The sequence below is a fragment of the Passer montanus genome, unplaced genomic scaffold (assembly GCF_014805655.1).
Source record: "Passer montanus isolate IOZ18808 unplaced genomic scaffold, ASM1480565v1 scaffold96, whole genome shotgun sequence".
In the NCBI taxonomy this organism is placed as follows: domain Eukaryota; kingdom Metazoa; phylum Chordata; class Aves; order Passeriformes; family Passeridae; genus Passer; species Passer montanus.
Window position 1 is genome coordinate 1685290 of NW_024375034.1, and position 19991 is coordinate 1705280.

At 40.9% G+C, this 19991-nt stretch overlaps 1 protein-coding gene across 4 annotated transcripts in view; it reads left to right on the forward strand.

Moving 5' to 3' along the window:
• Nucleotides 1-19991, forward strand: part of CTNNA3 (catenin alpha 3) — a 407897-nt gene that overhangs the window by 300213 nt on the left and 87693 nt on the right. For all 4 annotated transcript variants that reach the window (XR_005626215.1, XM_039696239.1, XM_039696238.1 and 1 more), the window contains one exon: nucleotides 9383-9583. Coding sequence is in view for 3 of the 4 variants with exons in the window: in XM_039696239.1 (XP_039552173.1) it covers nucleotides 9383-9583 (201 nt within the window). In the remaining variant the exon portion in view is untranslated. The remainder of the gene's footprint in view (nucleotides 1-9382; nucleotides 9584-19991) is intronic.

The window sequence follows — 19991 nt, forward strand, 5'->3', positions numbered from 1 at the left end:
TTACTCAGAGGTTTTGCCACTTTAGACATAAAGATTTATGATTTATCAAGGCCTGTCTGAGTTTTTAAGAGGTATGTTCATGAAGTTAGGCGATGTTTTAGCTAGATTTGGATTCTGAATGCAGAATTTAGAAAGCAAAATAAATTTTCCATTTCCCAGCCACAGAAGGGCAAAAAACAAATTTATTTATGCCCTGTTTAGGGCCAGCTCATATTTCACCTAGGGCAATAAAAGTGCAGATTTCGGTTCTCCTCTTTTGGCAGAGCAACTGATATGGAAAATTGAATCTCAATTTTCATAGCACTGAGAATAAAAGTTTTGGGTGGTTTGTTTTTTTTTTTTTTTTTTTTTTTTTTTAGTTTCAATCTGCTTTAATTAATTGGGTTTTTAAGTAACTCTGCATTGAAACTGGGCAGGCAGGTGAGGCACAAAATACCAAGCCAGGGCTTTTGGAGCATTTTTTGTGGGACACAGTCCTCTGCTTATATGCTGATAGAGAATGCTCTCCTGTACTTCAGAATTCTCCTGCAGATAGTTGCAGCAGGCTGCTGCAAAACTAATGGCAGTGAAGAAACAAAGGAGCAAATTGCCAGGAAAAGTCTCTCCCATTCTGTAGTTCATCTCCTGGAAAAAAGAAGCCTCCCAGAATTTTTACCTGAGGTTTATAAAAGTGACAGAAAGGGAAACTGTCGCAATATTTTTTGAGAGGGAATGTTCTGAGGAGGATAATGAATGCTCTAGCTGTGCAGTGCGGTGGAAATGAAGGGAACAGGCCCAGACTGTGTATAAAGGAAATGGTTATCCTGTGTATTTTTGAGCTGGCTGCCACATACTAAGGAAAAATGTGACAGAATTTTGTAAGGCAAATAATTCTCCGTTATCTAGTAGCTAAAATGAAGAGTGAAAAGCAATTATTACTTCTAAGATAACAAGCTCAAAGAAAAATCTAAGTTAAGGCTGCCAGTCAGTGGCAAATGTTCTGAACAATTGTATGTCAGAGTCTGTAAAAGGCCTTGGTGATGTGGAAGAGGCGTGTTCCAGTCATTTGGGGAGTCTGGTGTGCCCCTGCTCTCTTTGGCTGGCAGTTCTTACTGTTCTTCCCTCTCTATCACAGAATCCTAAAACCACTGTGGTTGGAAGGGATATGCAGGTCTAGTCCTTCCTGCTGCTCACAGCTGGGTCTGTGTTGTATTCAGACCAAGAACAATCTCTCTGAGTTCTTTATTCTGGTGAATCCCATTATCCTTGCAGTGATTCCCCATCTCTCCCACCCCAGTCTTCAGCAGCTTCATTTTGACTGTTACTGCTCATTTGCCAGCCTCCCACTGAAGAAGTGAAAAGCCAGAGACAATTAACCTGTTGATGCAGAATTGAGGTTATGTGGCAATGTTTTTCTAGTATTCTGCATTCACTAAAATTTAAATACCTCAAAAGCATTGTCAGAGAAGAAGGATGTATGCTGATTACCTCATAGTTTCTTGGATCTGTCTGGAAGCACTTGAAATAAAATATTTACACCTAATACAGTGTTAGCTACTTTTTGGAGCAATTTAGCAAAGCTGAGTGTATTAAAGCAGATTAGTTGAAGTAGGCCTTGCAATGGAAGAGGAAATGGGGACTATTTGTCAGTCCCCACATTTGTGAGCAGATTTAGGAAATTCTAGAATCGTTGAGTGGTCTGGGCTTGAAACCCACCTAGTTCCAGACCCCTGCCTTGGGCAGGGAAACCATCAGCTAGACCAGGTTTGCACATGTAGCATGAGAATTCTAATGTAAATAACTGCACATTGGAGTGTCAGTCTCCCTGCTGTAGTTGAGACAGAAAAAGGTTTCCTAGTCTAATTTTCCTGGAAAAAGGTTTGCTGGCTCATGTTGGCCCAGTGGCGTTCTGCTCCTTGTTATCAGGGGTTAATGTGGTCAAATTAAGATTGAAGGGGTTTGTTTAATTGTACTTCAAGTAGTTGAAGTTGATGCATTTGTTAAGGTAAATTACTCTTTTGGAAGAAATTCACAGGCTTTGGTTATAGCTGTTTTGGTGAAGAGAATGCTCTTCTAGGACAGAATTGCTGTTAAGGTCATGATTACCTGGGTTATCAGCATTACAATTGCCTAGGTTCATAGTTAAGACATGGCTAGTTTTCTATGTTCATTCTGGAATTTAGTAGCAGTTGAAAAAGAGCAGGAGGGCATATTGCAAATGCAGTTTGTGGTTAGAGTGATTTCTAAGGATTAAACAAGAATGCTCTATTTTATTTACTCTGCATTGTCTCCCCTTTCCTGTGCATTTCCAATTCCTTGTTTTTCCCTTCTAGTCCTACAGAGTCAGCAGCATGTCACAGAGTATTAATACACTAAAAAATTCTATGTTGCCTCTGTACATTGTTGAGGGGAAGTATGAACCATCCCTGTAAGTTTAGAATAAAAACTGAGCTAAGCATTCTTAGGTAATTGTAGCCAGAGAAGAGAAATGGGCACTTCTGAGGCCCAGGTCCTTGCAGACTTCTACATGTGTATGTGGAGGATGAGGTGGATTGTCCTAAAATGAGTAATTTTTTCAGCTGACACAAGAAGGGTGTGTTTAAGAGGACTGGGCCAAGTGAAGGGGCTGGGGCCAAGCTCCATGAGCTCATGTCACCCCTGCATGTTTCTGGGGGGGAAGTGTTCCCTTGGGCTTGCAGCCCAGGGGACAGCTGAAGTCTGGAGATGGAGAAGTAACCCCTGCCCAGCTGGATATGTTGACATTTTCACTTTTTCTGGCTTCCCTTTACCTCTGTCCTATCCCAGTGTTCATGCTTCTTGTCTGCCTGTGCTCTCTCCAGATCCTTACCTAGATCCAGGTTGGCCTGTGTGCTTCTACAGGAACTTCCCTGTTTGCAGAGCTCTCTGAGCTTGGCTTGTGTAAAACTTTGGGAGAGGAGAGACACTGAAACATGCTGAGAGTCTAAGCTGGTGCTTCCTTCATTTCCCCAAGGTCCTGGATGCTGACTGGGGAAGCTGACAATCCAGAAACCTGTCTGGAGGCTGAATTTTGTGTCCACAAAATGGAGGGCAAGGATTAAAGCAGAAGCAGTTAGCATCTCAAATCAAATCTTACTGTAGTCATGTTACAAGAAATGAGGGAAGGAAATCAATCTCTGGAAAGGATTAATATTACTGTAAGATTCTCAGTCATGCAGGGAGAGAAATTTTCTGTAATCTGAAACCTTTATCAGCTAGTTAAACTGATCATTTTGGGCTGCCAACTCTGTAATTAGCAGATACTTTAAGATATATTTTTATACTTTATTTCTGTTTTGCTGGTGATGTGGCAGAGAATTTTGGGTGGGTTTGGTTTTACTGTGTGGGTTGGGTTGTTTTTGTTGATGGGGTTTTTCTGTGAGCTTTTTTTTGTGTGTGTATTTTGGGTTTTTTTAGCTTTCATGAGTTTAGATACTGACATTTTCGATTCATTCATGCATATGTGAATGAAAATGAACCTTAAGGAGAAGCTGCCAACTCAATCAATGCTTTCTTCACCCTAAGGTAAAATTTGGAAGAAATACACACTCTAGTTGGTATTTTCTGGAAACAGAAGTGAAGCCATTGTTTCAAACTGCAGGTTGAAGTTTCTAAAAACATGGAGTATTGCGTCTCTTTTCCCTGAAAAATAATCTGGAGGGACTTGCACAGATAATGATAGATCCTGAAGAACATTGCCCAGGAGGCTACCTTTATGCTATTGTCTCTTTTCTCTCCTCAGTCATCTTCCATCCTTTTTCTTCTGTTGTCTTCTGGCTTTTGGCTTGCAGCCTCACAGACACCATATTTCTGCCTTATGTTCCATGGTGTACTGGATACTCTCAGATTTTACCTTTTTTCCAAGTAATCCTACTGGACCACTCTGGCAAATTTTGTAGATGTATTCCTTCAGGACAATCTGTCCTGTTAACATGAGGCATGCATGTTAACTCAGGAGCCTTCTCATGTATGTGCTTGATCTTTCTTGGCATCACAATTCCCCTTGTAGAGGAAGGTTATAGTTAAATAGTGCTGAAAAAGTCTGCCATAAAGATAGTAAGAAATACATTTTCTTTAGCACCTAGAAACAGCAGCATTTGCACCCACTTGTCTGCATCAGTTGATTTCTGGTCTTCACAGGCCATTTGTTCAGATGTTTCTCCATGCTCATAATGGAGAAACTATATTTTTCCTTTATATCAAGTCCAAATTTTCCTTTGCTTTCCTGCTGAGCAATTGGTTGGTGCATTTGTCCAGCTTGTCGGGGTTGGTCTGGATGTCAGCCCTGTCCTCTGGAGTACCAGCCAGCCGGGCTGCCTGGTCCATGTCACCTCCTGAGCTGCTGTGCTCTGTGCCTGGCCTTAAATGCTCCCAGCCTCCTCATGCCCCTTCCTGAGAAGCAGCTGTCCAGCTTTTCCTACTGCCTGCTCCTCAGTGAGCCTGCAGGCTGTTCACCCGCCCAGGCACTGCCACCCTCATTGGGTGGCAGTGGGAGGGCTGGGGACACTGGCACAAGTGTCCTCCAAGTCAGGGATAACCAGAGCACTGCCCCCATCCACAGAGCCAGTCCTCCATCACTGAAAGCAGTCCGTTTGTCCATAATTGATTGGCCCCAGTAGTACATCAGTACTGTTTGTTCCTAATAATCTTCTTGTGCTTCTGGTGCCTGGAAATGTTTTCCTTGAAGTCTTGCACCAGAATTTTTACAGGCACTGAGGTGAAGCTTTAGCCCGTAGCTTTCTGGATGCTCCGTGTCTTTTAAGCCAGAGAATAGACACTTCAACCCTTCTTATGGTATGGCTCTGTGTGTCTAAAACAGGAGCATTTTGGAAGTGTGAATGCATTTGGCTAAGTCCTAGATAACTGGGAACCCTTCCTGTCAGTACCACCCTTGGTCTGAGACAGAATGACAGAGTTGTCAGATGCATTATCAACAAACAGTATTAGAAATTATTTAGTTTCTTAGATTTGGCAGATGAAGAATGTTTAGTTAATACAATTAGGGAAGAAAGGATATGTATTTTCATTGTTCTAAGTAATTATTTTTCTGTACTTTTCTATTAATCTAATTTTTTTTCTCTTGAAATTGCCAGGAACTTTGGACATTAAGTGATTGCCAGTGATTTTATTTCTGAGTAGTGACTAAGACAGTGTCTTACTCGTAGAATATAGGTATTTTATTAAAAGAGCTGCAAGTGCCAAGAAAATCTGTTTAATAAGATTGCTGATGGAGATTTAGCCTTGAGTATTGTCTGAACTCCAGTATGTAGCAAAAAGGTGGGAATTAGATTACCTTGGGAGTTTTTTTTGTTTGGGGGTTTTTGGGGCTTTTTTCTGTCTGAATACAAGAAAGGTGGTAACAGGGAGCTGTATACCAGGAATTGCACTTTCCACTTAATTGCTTTAAGTTCTTTTAAATTTGACACTAAAACTTGCTAAATCTAAGTATGGCTGTTCTTACCCTTTGTTTGATGTCTGGAGTTCATCACAGAATTTTGAGTCTGTGGGAGTGTTTATTTTGCTGTACTAGATAGTGCCTTTATTGGAAAACTTGGAATCCTTTTCTGATGAGCACTCTAAGGTACCATGCCCAGGGAATAGGAGTTATCTGAAAAGAAGCTGACTTTTTGTACAAAGATTCTGTGCTTCCCATTTTATCATGTCAACAGATGGGAAAAGATAGAAATAATTTTTTGGCTAGACTATCACTGCACAGATTCCTAATTTTATGATTTAGGCCTTGCAGAAAAGTAATGTTTTATTTTCTGTCTTGTCTTCAGGAGACCAAATTGAGTTTTATAATGCTTCTTCATGTGCTAAATTTTTTAAATTTCTAGTAATTATTTTTTCTTTTTTCATAATGTCTCCATTTAGTTCACAATTTATTTTTTTTTAGCTGAGCAGAGAAACGTGAATTAATGTGCTTCAACTGAGGCCTTATCAGTGCCAAGTGGAGTGGAAGGGCATCACGTGTCTTTCTTGGATGACATGCAGAGGAAGAGCTATTGATTTTGTCCCAGAGACAGTCTGAGTCATGGCTTTGTCAGACAGCTTTATTAGCCATTGGTTAGTTCAGCTGAGATATGATTTTTGACTAACACCAAAATCCCAGAGGGAAATCAGAAGGTGCAGTGCACTTGCTCATGATAATTACCGCAACAACCATGGCAGTCTGACAATTTCCTTAAACATCTATCAATCCACTGTTACAATTAACTCTTCTTCTAGACATTGACTCATGACAAAGAGATGGTCCATCATCCTAATCTTCATTTTCTGCTTTGGGGAAAGTAAGCTACTTGGCTGAAAATCAAAAGTTGACCTAATGCATTTGGTACAGAAGAAGGAAGTATCTGTAAGATAGAGACTAAAACCAATTTTAGCTGGACTGTGATCAGTGATGTTCCTTTTTTTTTCTATTAGATCTCCTAAGGCAAATGTATCATTTACTTGTGCCTTGGGAAAATGAAGTTAAGCAAAGTTTTATTGATTGTGAAGTAGCTCATCTGGGAAGAGCTTCAGAACATTGTGAGAGGCTGTGCTTATTCAGCATGAGCTGCTGGGCAGTGCCTGTGCTGGGGACAAGCTCCCTTGTGGTTTCTGTGTGTGCAGTTGCACAGGGCGCTGTGCTGCCAAGGGCTTGGGCGTGTGTGATACACAGATGGATGGCATTGGGCAGACTCCCTGGGACCCCTGATGTGTGGCCATGGACAAATGGAGCAAGAACACCTTGCACTGCTTTTCAAGTATGAGGTGGATGGACAAGACAAAATTAATAAAATCTGTATCCCTCTTTGTTGTCCATAAACACACTATCTGAGAGCATACATCACAGTCTAATTTATATCAATTGTAAAATGGCTTAGAAGTAGTCTTGCCATACATACGGGTCTAAGTCCATTTCTGTGGCACATCCGCTCTCAAGTTTGCTGTTCCATAAAGGTGTTGTTTGTGACATCCCTTAGAAAGGTTGGGAAACTGGGAACTTTCCACCATGTGTTCCATTCATACAGTATGTTTGTGAGACCATGGGCAGTTTTATTTTTTTAATGCCCTTGAGATTCACATCACATGAGATAACCAGGTAACTGATCTTCCAGTATGGAGGTTTTGCTTGGTAGGTTCCAGAAGAGCCCTGCCTTTCTGTTTACTCAGGATTAAGCCCTTTAATTGCTGTCTTTTCTGGACAGTAAAAAGCAGTGTATTCTTCACAGCAAGGCCCTTAAAGTGGTGGTTGTACTATCCATTCTGTCATTGTCTCTGCTAACACATAGACAGTATTAAAACTAATACAAGGGTGGCCTGTACTGCTTCATTTTGGATGTAACTGTGTCTTTTTTAGTAATTTCTCCTGCGTTCTGTGTGTGTCAGACCTCTCTCTCCATCGTTGTGCACATAGACTGGTTTGTTTGGAAACCTTGCCCTGTGGAAGCACACAGGAAGAGATGCCTGGAAAAGGAAAGGTGAGATACAAACTGTACAGCACAGGCTAGAGCCTGGAACATTTTTGTGCACCTGCTGGTTTGGCCTCTTCTTTCCAGCTGGTGTGTTGTGTTTGCCACTGGAGGAGCTGAGGTAGCTGCCAGGGCTCTGAGAGCCCTGCTTGCATGGAGCTGTCAGTCTGTGGGTGCAGCTACCAAATTTGCACATGCTGAACACGCAGTGCTGACAAAGTCAGCGTTGCTAAATTCCTCTTTTTCTGTGCTCTGTGGAGATGGTGATATGTAGCCATGATATTTTATGATGCTAGGATTTTTCCTGTCCTGAGGAGCTGAGAGCCTCAGGAAAGAAATGTAAACAATAACGGTGCGGCTGGGGAATGCAGCAGGTGCATCTTCCATTGGTCCATGTGGATTGTTTTCAATCAGTGACCAATCACAGCCACCTGTGCCAAGGCTGTGAGCAGTCACAAGATTTTGTTATGCATTCTATTCTATTCTTGGTCTTTTGTAGCCTTCTGATCCTTCTTCTCTCTCTGTTCTTTTAGTATAGTTTTTAATGTAGTATTTTAATATAATATATAACATCATAAATCAGCCTTCTGAGCAAAATGGAGTCAAGCCTCGTGTCCTCACACATGGGTGGTTTGCCGCAACAGTGACATGCATCTGAAAAGGATAAGGATGTTTTATGTTTACAGTGACATTCTGTGATGCAGCCACTTCATAAACTAAACTGGAGTTCATAGGTTTTTGCATAGGCAGAATCCCAAGGTAGTCATGTCAGACCCAGTTAGTAGTTTAGGATCACCTAATGGTGTGTTTTATCTGTCCAAGTTACTGTGATTGTCTAATTTATTGGATAACATAAAACAATTTAATACTCATGTACAGAATGGCAGTCGTGAATTAACAAGAAACCTGTGAGCTCTGAATTAATTCATGGCTTAGTGCAAGGGAAGTTTCACTGATATTTCTGAAGATGGAGCAGCTCTATTGCCTTCACAAAATGTGGTTCTAATGTTCTTGTTGTACACTCTTTTGTGAGACAAAGCAGATTGCAGATCTGTGTAGGAAAGGAAATTCAATACCAGCACTAATGGGGAGGTTTTTAGGAAGCATTTAAGCTTAAAAGCAGTAAACATATTATCATTTAAAGACATATTTTATGATACTACCTTTGCACCATAAGTTTAATTTTATATTCGCATTACTTTGCCTAAAAAAAAGGAGTATGTCCTTCAATATTGGTTGTATAGATTGAAATATTAATGTACCATATAACTGTTATCTCTGTAGTTCTTGACATTATTGTCATCTAGCTTGATTTGAATCCTTACTCGCGCTTGTTATGCTTTGGTTTAGGACCAGTCTTTACTATCAATATTTTTTCCTTTGTCTTTGTCCTTCCTGCTGATGTCTTTTTTCCCCCATTTCTACATATTTGAGTATCAAAGAATGGTGTGGTAAGTGCAAATTGCCAGTTGAAAAATTTATATTTAGAAAGATAGAGGGGTGATAATTTACCTCAGAGTTTGATTTAGCATAAGCATCCTAAGGCATTGATGTAAAAGAAATCAGTTTAGTTGTTGGGCAATTGTTTGTCATTGTCATCTCATTATGGAAGATGTTGTCACAGTGGCTCATGAAAGTTTCAACAATAATGTAGCAGCTTTAATAATTTTTTCTTTATTTTGCAAATATCTACTTTGTATGTAAGGTTTTCATATTTTTATAGTTCTTTCTGACTCAGTATTTTATTGTTGTTCTTGCTTATAGCAGAATATTACAGTGCCTTTGAATTCTAGGAATCAGTAAATGGTTAGGAGAACGTTGAGGCCATTCAGTGTTGGTTTGCCACTGTAAGTTCTGCAGCCTGCTGAGCTGTGTAAGCTGTGTGTGAATGCCTAAGTGTGGGTGCTAAAGCAGTGCCCTTGTGCTTGCAGAGAGCCACATCCTGGAGGACGTGAACCGCTGCATCGTGGCGCTGCGGGAGCAGGACGCCGAGGGCCTGGACCGCGCTGCGGGCGCCATCCGCGGCCGCGCCGCCAGGGTCGCGCACGTCGTGGCGGGGGAGATGGACAACTACGAGCCAGGAGCGTACACCCAGGGGGTCATGGGGCACGTGCAGCATCTCTCCGGGGCTGGTAAGGCCGAGTGGGGAGCTTTCATTGTGTGTCTTGACGGGAATCCTGTGGGTCGCTGGTGTCACGCGTGGATGGTGCACCAGTGATTCCCTCCGAGGTCTCTACTCTCCTTTTAGCACGCTGTTGAGTTAGGATGAGACCATGTGGTTCAAAACTAATTTTTAACATTTTATTTGAATTACATGATCTCTGTAAGGTTTCTTGAGTTGTGGCACCCCCTGTTACTGACGTCCTTAATTCCTTTTAAATTGTTTGGAGACTTGTAACTAATGAGGTAGCAGCTTCCCACTTTATTGCTCCAGCCTCACCATCCCTGCTCTAAGTAGATGAAAGGCAAGCTCAGAGGAGGTGCACGATTTTTGTGTACTTCCACTTTAAAGACTGTTAAGCTGTAATCAGATGTCCCGAAAAGTCTCCAGTTTTGCAAAACAAATTTGAAACTTTCTAAAATGCTTAGCAGTCTCCTTTCTATTTCCTTCATATTAAGAAAGAGGGCATCTTATATTGGAAAATGCCTGTACTGGTCACAGGGGATGTAACTGCTCTATTCTATAAATGGTTCCTGTGTTTTCCATAAATGAATCTCTGGCTTTTCATAATGTATACTTAATTAAAAAAAAATCTATGGAGTTCCCAGTACTTCCATGTTTTAAATGGTTGCAAGTCTCATAGTGGGCAGTTAAACTGCTCCTAAGAGATTTTCTGGCATGTCTGTACATCCCTGGAATATAGTATTTGGCTTCCTGAGCTCAGAGGTCTAATTCCTTGCTCTTTCAATCTAAACAAATGTCTAGTACCTTACATTTAGCTGACATTTTACCACAAGAAAAGACAGGAATTTTGTTTGAGCTCTTTCTTAGTAAGTTCAAATATGTCCAGGGCAGAACCGTCCTTATGTGAACAGAAGTAAACTGACATTGCAGTGAAGTGGGAAAAGAGAACAATGGGAAGAGTTTGAAATAGTCTTGCCTGTTTTTCTCCTGTTTTCCAATATTTTGATGGGAAAATTGAAAAGTTTTCACTACTGCACTCCTTTCTTCATGATTTCTGGAAGTGCTGTGATGAATACTGAGAGGGAAGCAGCATAGAAAAGCATAGTTTAGATTCTCATGTAAAAGCTGAGCCTGTTTTTCATGAAACTGATGGTATTTAAAGACATTGGGAGTTGACATTGATTTCTGTTCTGTTGCCTTCCTTTGACAGTAATATATATAATATACCTAAACCTGTCTGTCTGCAGAAGATGGGGAGGCATAAAACTAGTTGTAGTTGGAATGTTTGCTTGTTTCAAGGGACATCAAGCATGGTCACATCTTAAATGACTTTGCACTACTTACTTCAAAGTACTTCAAATTTATGTTGTTCAGTAGGAGCGCAGAAAAGACACACATACTTCTCATTTTCACCTGTATTTATGTGATCTGCAATGAACAGATATTGAACTGTGAGAGGGCTGCTTGGTTTTGTTTTATTTAACTTTTTCAGCTTACAGGTAAAATGCAGGTAAGTTGCAGCCCACAGGTGTGACCTAAACCATTCTATCCCAGCTGGGTCTTTTAGGTCCAGCTGATTGCAAGTTTACCAGGAGAGAACTCTGTATTTATGCTGCCATAAACTCCTCAGTTAACTTCCACAATAACCTTGGCAGTGAAGGGTACCCTTTATGCCTAAGGAAGAGGTAAAGTGTTACTCATGAGAAATTACTGTAGGCAGAGTATAGAATTAGTGAAAACAAAATTAAAGACAAGGAGCATACATGGAAATAGCAGAGAATGAGAAACAGAAATGGAAGAGTGTCTCTTCAACTGGAAGACATCAGACATATTCAAGACAAAGTGATCTATTCAACAGTAGTATCTTAATTCTGCCACAAAATGAGTATTAAAAACTGGAGCTTAATTTCTTAGCTCAGGTGTAGTCTGATGTACATTATGAGCTGTGGGCAGCCAAGTGCATCTCTACAGCACCATGCAATGGAGGGTCCTCTTTCTCAGGCATATTTATTGTGTTCCTCTGTTTATCCCTTCCCTTTCCCTGAACAGGAAGGAAAACCCTGAGAAGACTAATGACAAGGCTCTGTAAAAGCCCCATCTATGGAGTGGAGCTGAGCTTTCAGAAGTTCAATAATACCAGAGCTGAAGTTGTTCTTGCAGCCTTGACATCCCTTGGTTTGCCCTCTGTGTGTGTGTGCCATGCCATAGGACACTGTGGTTATATGATCATACCCAGCTGTGTTACCAAACAGCTGCTTTGTGCAGGTCACTGCATGGGCATGTGCCAGGGCCACGGATTAGGCCAGAGAAGGCTGCTGTCCACAGGCTCAATGTAGTTCCCACAAGACTGTGGGAACAGAATACATGAGCTTGTGTTGAACATAGTTACAGAAGGACTCGATGATCTTGGTCTTTCTGGACTGACTCTGTGTTTGCACTGCCAGGGCCTTGCAGAGCTCCTGCTGATACTGCTGATAGCCAGTCCTTGAGGCTGCAGTGGGGGTGCAGGGTTCCTCCCCAGCTCCTGCTATCAGGGGAGGCTGTGCTGGCTGTGCCCTTGTTCCACACAGCTGTCACCCTGGGCTGTCACCCTGGGCTGTTCTCTGTCCCCTGCTCCCGAGTTTCTGGGAGAGCAGGGTGCAGATGTGTGGGCAGGGAAGAGTGGCAGGGTGGTCCCAGGCCCCAGGGCAGGTGGCTGTAAGTCACCTTGAGCATCGTGGCCCAAGTCTGTGTGAAACCTGGGGGACCCTGGAGAAGATGCTCAGCTGTGGCGGGGTGTGTTCTGGGGAGGCAGTGGGTTTAGCCCAGCAGTGCCTGTTTGACTGTACAAGGGTAAAGTAGTTGACCTTGAGGCTGTGTTCTCGTGTGGTTGAGGCTGTGAAATCTTCATTGCTGGTGCCTCTGTCATTCCTAATGTCTGGTACTGTTTATTAGATTTAGATATGCAGACTGTTGCATTTTGGTAGGGTTTGTGTACTGTTGTATCAAAGCAAAAATGAAGTCTTTAGGAACTCTGTCTCTAAAATCCTAAGGTATTTCATCTTCAGAACTGGAAGGGTGAGCTTGTTCTGTACTTTTAAATACCACTCTCCTCTCTTATTTTACTGCCTGCCAGAGTCTGCAGCAGTTAAATTTAAGTCAACAATTTATATTATGGCTTATATCTGTTGGCAGAGTAAAAAGTCTGTATTGTAAATTTGGTCTGCAGTTCTGCTTTAATGCCAAAGTATAATGATATACATATATGTGTAAATACATTAATTCTTCAATTACTTTGATGTATACAGATCTTGTAAAAAAAACAAGGGAAAGGGTGGAGACAAAGATGGGAAGTATTTTAACTGCCTCATGTCTGTAGTGGGCCAAAGACATTTAGCTTTTAGACTTTTACTGGAGTGCTTGGGTTTGTGTTCAGTGATTTTCTTTAAAACCTTCACAGCCTTTAGTTACATTTTGGCAGCATATTTTAACATACTATGTGCCAGTATGAATGAATTTATTTAGTTACACTAATGTGTGTAGTTAATTCCTGGCCCCAGGAGTGCTATTTCGGTCACCTTCCAGTTTCCCCTTTCCCTTCATAGCCCTTCCAGTGTGGCTGCTTCTACAGCCCTATATTAATACTGATCTACTACAGCTGAAAAAGAGCTTTCTTGTACAGTAACTTATTGTTTCTTCAGGGTGGATTAAATCTACTGCATTGCTTTTCTCTGGAAAAAAGTAATTTACCTTAGCCATAAAAATACAGTGGTGTTTTCATGACACAAGCCTCCTTCCATCTTGGGCTTTTTATTCAGCTTTTCCATTTCTTGCAAGCCCATGTGCACAAACTAATGGCTTGTATTTTCCTGGCTGCTTCACTTGCCTTTTTCAATTCCAGTTTACAGGTTTGTCACAGCAGCTTATGTGAAATGACTGGCAGTTTCCTTTGTCCCCTGCCTCGAGTTTTCTGCAGTAGGGATTGTCTGTTCTTCTTTGGAAATATGACTCTCTTTCAGCCAGAAGACACCCTCCAGAGAGGAGATGCAAAAGGGATTGTCTGTGTTCTCCTGCCCACTCTGACAATTAGTACTTATTTTGTCATCTTCTGGCAAAGCCACCTGAGCCAGCATGGGGGGAGAGGAGCGTTTCCAGAGACTTCACCGGCTTTTCCTAAGGTGTATCTTCAGGTAGGATCCTGAGATGGGGTCAATGGGCAGTTGAAGGTCCTTACCTCTTGTTGTAGAACAAAAGATACCAATATGACTGACTTTATTGTAAATTATTTATTTAGGGGTGGCTAAAATGAGGTGAACAGACCTTACTCATTCTGTGGGGCTTACAAAAAATCATAAGTTTTTTATTAATTTAGAAAGATTAATTTAGAATTTTATTAATTCAGAAAGTTTTTTATGAAATAGTATTTTCACTAGTTATTCAGCACTGTCAGAATAAGACCTAAAGAGAATACTTGCTGTTCAAGCCTGTTTAGTGTTCAGTGATTTTTACTCTTGCTTATGAAACCCAAAGATTGCTGAAGAAGAGAACTGACACCTGTCATTTCAAAATACATAAAAAAAGAAAATCTCCAAAACATTTGAGAAGGAGAGAGGTCTGAGCATGCAAGCTTATGGGATTGGTGAACTTGTGAAATAGGTGCACAACCCAGACAAGGAACATTTTATAAGCAACTATTCAGGAGAATTATTGTAAGAGCTAAAAGGAAAAAAAATGGGACAAGAAAAATACTGAGGGTATTTGCATGGTTTAGTCTAAAATAAGGCTTTTGATGAGTTACAGATGATTGCTGGCTTTAGAAACTGGATTTTGCTTCTGATGTAAGAATGTTCTGAAAAATAGGGGGAAAGACCAACTTTTTTGAGTTCCAGGTAATCAAAAAATGACCCTGAACATTGAAATTTCTTTCTGCCAATCATTTCATCCTTTCCTCTAGCTCAGGAGTATCTTTTCTTTCACTGTTTATAACAGTGTAATGCCCATGTTGATTATAGGCACTGTGTGGGCATTAAGATGCCTTTAACCACACATCTGCTTCTTTAAAATGCTGTTGCACTTAGTGATCATTTAAAGCACTGAGATGAAACTGCTCTCCAGTGCACTGCTTGCTCAGTGCACTGCCCATGCCTTGCTCAGTGCCGGCTTCAGAGTGCCCAGCACAGATGCACTGTTCAGAGCAGCCCTTGAACACACACTCAGAGTCTCCAAGAACTTTCCTCCTCAAGAGAAATCTTAGTAAGAGCAGCCTTGAAAATGCAGCATTGTTATGGAATAAATATGTGTTTCTGAAGGTAATAACTTTGGTTTTGTGGTGTTCCTTTGAGTTTTGATGCTTTTTTTTGTGGTTAGGTATTTACAATCCAAATCCAGGAAAATGACCATTCTGCTGCCTGCCATGGATTTGGCACACATGGTCTTGCTCCATCTAAGGTCCATGGGGAGTGGGAGGTCTGTTTGTTTTAGTGACATTGCTGGAAGAACTGGGAAAGTGAGAATGTTGTGTGAATTCTAAATCTTGCTCCCGTGGTAATGAATTTGCCATCACTTTGGTGAAGCCTGGTTTACCTGCAGTCTGATTTTTGAGCAGAGGACACTTGGGGAAGCCTTCCTTAAAGTCAGAATGCCACTGAACACCAGTGTAGTCTTTGCTTCTGCAGTTTCCGCAGGCCCTACAGGGAAAGTGAGGATAGCAGTATTCTAATGGGCAGTAATGGCTTTTTTTTTTCTCTCTCTCCAGTGTTTTGTGGGCTGGGGTTTTTGTTGGTTGGCTGGTGTGTTGGGTTTTTTCAAGTAGAATTGCCCTTCTGTAGTCATTGCGTGTGACGTTTTGTCATAAAGCTTCCCTCAGTTGGACCTACATTAAGAAGTGACTTGTGACTTTCCAATGTCTGTATAACTTTACTATATCCCTTTTAATAGATCTCTCTCTTTTAGATCTTTAGGACCACTGGCTCAGTAGAGTCCCTTCATTAATGACAGCCCTTCCTATAGCAGATAACAAGATCAGGAGACTCTGCTGTTCCTTTACTGTGTTTTTTTTAACTGAAGCAAGCTCTTGAATGTGCACAAGGTTATCTCTATGCCCATATCAAAACCATTCCTTTCATTTCAGATGGGACTTTCTTGCACAAGCTCTTAACTGCCTTGACCTCTTAATGGTCATAGGACATCTTAAGGACATTTCATTCACTTCCAGCTCTGTAACCTTTCCAGTTATTTGGAATGTGTTTTCGAGAACCTCTGGGACACACTTTTATCTCATTACTGTTATCATAATGTTTATCTTGCAGTCTTGCTCCTACAAACCCTGATGCTGTTGTTACTTTGAATTTTTGGCGAGTTGCAAGCATGCTGTGTCTGTTGCACTTGTCTGTGGTTAACTTGCTGTGTCTCAGGCACTAGTTGATTATTTATTTCCTTTGCCAGTCCATGTTCAAAGAATCCTTTCATCCTGTTGTCTTTTAGAACAGTGTAATATGTTGGAGATGGCATCTTTCTTGCAGAAGCAGAAGTTTTTGTCGATTTTACAAGTTTTTTGCAGTAGGAGCATTTTAGTTCTTGATGAGCAGTGTTGGCTTCATCTGATGTGTCCTGGAGCCAGCTGGTCAGATTTACCTGCTGGGTTATCCCAGTACGTACTAGAGTCTTTGGAATATTTTGGAATTTACCACTTTTCTGACCATTTGCTTTTGTAACATTTACATGTGGGATCATGATTTGCCTCCTAAGCAGGATTGTGAACTGAATAACTGAATTTCATAGATCATCAGTGCTTAAGAGTTCATTTTCTATTTCATAGTATCTATGAGGACTGTTTTGGTTTAAATTGTGAATATGGATCCAGTCTCAGTAAGGATTTCCTCAGATCTGAAAAACTGCAGTATCTTTTTGTTCTTCAACTGTAGCTCATTCTTAAGTTCTTTACAGAGATAATTTCCTAACCAAAATTTACAAAAAGCACCTCTCACAGTTTTCATTTTTGCATGTAATACGTTTTGTTTTATGGTAAAAGTCATAATTTTGTGACATGCCCTATCATAATCAAAATGAAGTGATTGCGCCGCCTTCCTCCAATAATACTTTCAACTACATACATCTAACTTTGCTTAAGATATTTTTAGTGATTCCTTTCTGGCAGCATGCCCTCAGCTCTTCATGCTTCCTTCCTTAGAAACCATGAACTTTCAGATCTGGCAATGGTGCAGTAGCTCTTGATGGGGGGAGCATATGCATAATTCATTAGTATTTATATATGCCTGTGTATGTATGTTTGGGTTATAAATCTGTTAACGTAGTAAAATTGATTCTTGCTGAAATCATAAACAATAAGCTTGTCTTCATTTTGTTCACCTTGTCTCAGTAACTCTGTCACCACCATCCATTGCACTGTTTGGAGAAGTGACATTGAATTCATTATATACCAAATAAATTTTTGTAAATAGAGTTTCTCCTCACTTTCTGGGGACCATATTCTGTTTTCTACCAGAATCCTCCGCTGGACAAGGTCATCTCTGACGCTGGATTGCATCTTGCTGCAGGCTTTGTTTTGTGTCACAGTCGATGAGAACACCAGACCACCTCCTCAGTTTACCCAGTGCTATTAAACAGCTGCAGCTGTTTGGAATGATGCAGTAGGCAGCAGACAAAGTGTAAGGAGTGCATCCATCAGAACTGAAGCACTTCTCGTGGAGTTTCATGCAGGAATGTACAACTGTCTGTCCCTCACACACTTTTTTGATTGTTGTCAGGCATTAAAAATTCAAGGGTAGACAGCCCTCAGCAGATGGGATGGTCTGTATCTTGGTATTGTGCAAATAATTGTTGCAGAATTTCTCACCCTTCCCAAGCACTGTAAAACAGCAGCCATGCTTTGCTCATGGAATACTGGGCCTTAGCAGCCAGGTTAGGCAGTAAACTGTTGATGGCCCTCCTAACCAACAGGAACATTTGGGGTAAACCCATAGGTGTTTCAAAAGCATGTTTAGTTGAGGAGTTTGTGGGTTTTTTTTCTTAGGGTTCAGTTGTATAATTTCTTTCCTGATTTGAAGTTTCAAGTAGCAGTTCCTGTACCAGAATGTTAGTGTTTTCCCAGGAACCTTATTTTTGGTGTTAAGTGAGGCTTAAAATAATTGCCTGATACTGATACCAAGGGTCTGAAGTCAGAAGTGTTTAGTGAGCAATTCTGGATGGTATCAGCATACTATTGGTTTTGATATGCTTATTTTTTAGGAAGGGGAGGCTAGATTTCAGGAAATATTGTGAAGCAGATCTCTGAGGAAGCATTCATGGTAAAATAAACAATATTTAATGATAGTATTCCAAACATGTATCAAAGTCGATAGATGGATTATAATAGGAGTGCCAGAATAAGATGGGAAAGATCTAAGAATGTGGCCCTTGGTAAGAGGATGGTACTCACTGTACACTTTCCAAAGTAGGCCTTGTCAAACTCACTGTTGGGTGTTACATTCATATTTTCTGAAAAATCCCTTTGCCTGGGATTTTTCTCCTGGGAAGCTGAGAAGCCTCAGAGGAAAAGGAAAACAATAATTATCTCATTTGCTTCTCATGTGTTTTGCTCCTTTGGAATGTAGTTGGAAATTGTTTATTCAGCAGGTGACTGTTTCATTGGTTTCTGCTGTGAATTATTTTGACTCATTGGCCAGTCAGGGCCAAGCTGTGTTGAGGCTCTGGAGAGAGTCAAGAGTTTTTCATTATTATGTTTTTAGCCTTCTGTCTGTATCCTTTCTGTATTCTTTAGTATAGTATTCTTCAATAAAATACAGTACCATGAAATAATAAACCAGCCTTCTGAGAACATGGAGTCAAATTCATCATTCCTTCCTTTGTCTGGGGGCCCAGGAAATACAATAGCTGGGGAAAAGCTTTCTGGGGAACAGAGGATGCTGAGGATGGGCTGGGCCTTAGTGCAGGTGACTTGTGAGAAGCAGGAGAGACTGAGAATTCAATGTGGGGAGGTGGTAGCCAAGGGACAATGGATATAGACCTGCAGCTTCCCCAGAGAGTTGCAGTGACTCTGGTGCCACTCACTCTTGGTAGAGACAGGTGGCACAGCTAAGGGCAGTGGCCACAAGTGCAGCAGAGAAAATCAGGGAGGGGCACGGGCAGAGCAGGGGATCTATTCACTGTAGTGCAGCACTAGAACAAAGGTGCAGTGACATTTCTGTCTCTAAAGGTTTTCACCACTTAGCTGGACGAAGCTGTGACTGACCTGATGTGTTGGTCTTATGTCTAAGGAGGTGATACACAGAATCCTTTCCAAATTATGTATGTAGGATTTTCCCTTGTGTTAGATGCTGGCTGCTTTCACTTAAGAGCCATCTTTTCAGGATAATTACATGTTTTAATGTGGACATTCATGCTCTGCTCCAGTAGTCTCAAATTCTTAGAGAAGAGTTCTTTCTCTGCTTAGTGACTTGGTTGTTACTAGAAATATATACTGTTACTATTAAGAAGGACTTTGAGTGTAAAAAGGCTTGCATATACGTCATTCTAAATCTGCAAATTTCTCCAGAATGTCTTAATACAGACCTCTCATATGAAGTGTGGTGTATTAAATGGTGGTCAAGCATAGAAACATTGCAAATGGATGCAGTCCATCTGTGTGGTTTAGTCTTATATGTTTCCAAATAGGCAAAGAAGCATTTAGAACCTGTAGGTGCTCTGTTTTTCAAAGTGTTTCTTTACTCTTCAGTGTGCTCTTTTCAAACAGTGGGAATTACTTTCTTTTCCTGAGAGCTAATAGTAAAATTTTCAGCAGTGCTCCATATTTCTTTCCAGTAACAACACAGTCCTCTTGTGTTTATTTAATTTGTCCACTTGTCTTGCTTATATTTTATTCTGTGGGATAGGTAAGAACCTGTACCTGAAAACACATTTAGAGTTTGTATCTTTATACTATTAGAAGCAATGCTAGTATTATCCAGTATAGTTCTGTTCAGTTTTTAACCATTGTTTGTGAGCTGATAACTGGCTTTCTTGAATCTTCAGTAGTCTGCTGTTCTGTATCTTGGAGGAAAATCATTATGTCTGCATTGTAGGTTGGGAGGAGGCTTTCTTGTAGTCCATCTTTGTAAACTCTAAACCCCAAGTAAAGAACAAAAACACCTTGGGAACCTTTTCAGCCTTTCCATAGTCTCTCCACAGAAGTGGATGTAGCAGGAAATGTAATTGGCAGTCCCCCTCTGTCTGTCAGCAGTCCCCTGCAGTTGGAGTTCTCCCTCAGTGTCCGTGCAGAACAGTCAGTACCTGTTACAAGTGATACTCCAGCTGTTCCTTTGCTCTCTTGTACACAGCTTTCTTTAATTGAAGAATTTTCCCCTGCTGTTGACTGTAGCATTAGCACTAATGGCCATAAATGTTGCTAATTTATTTAAACACTAGTTGATGGAGAGATT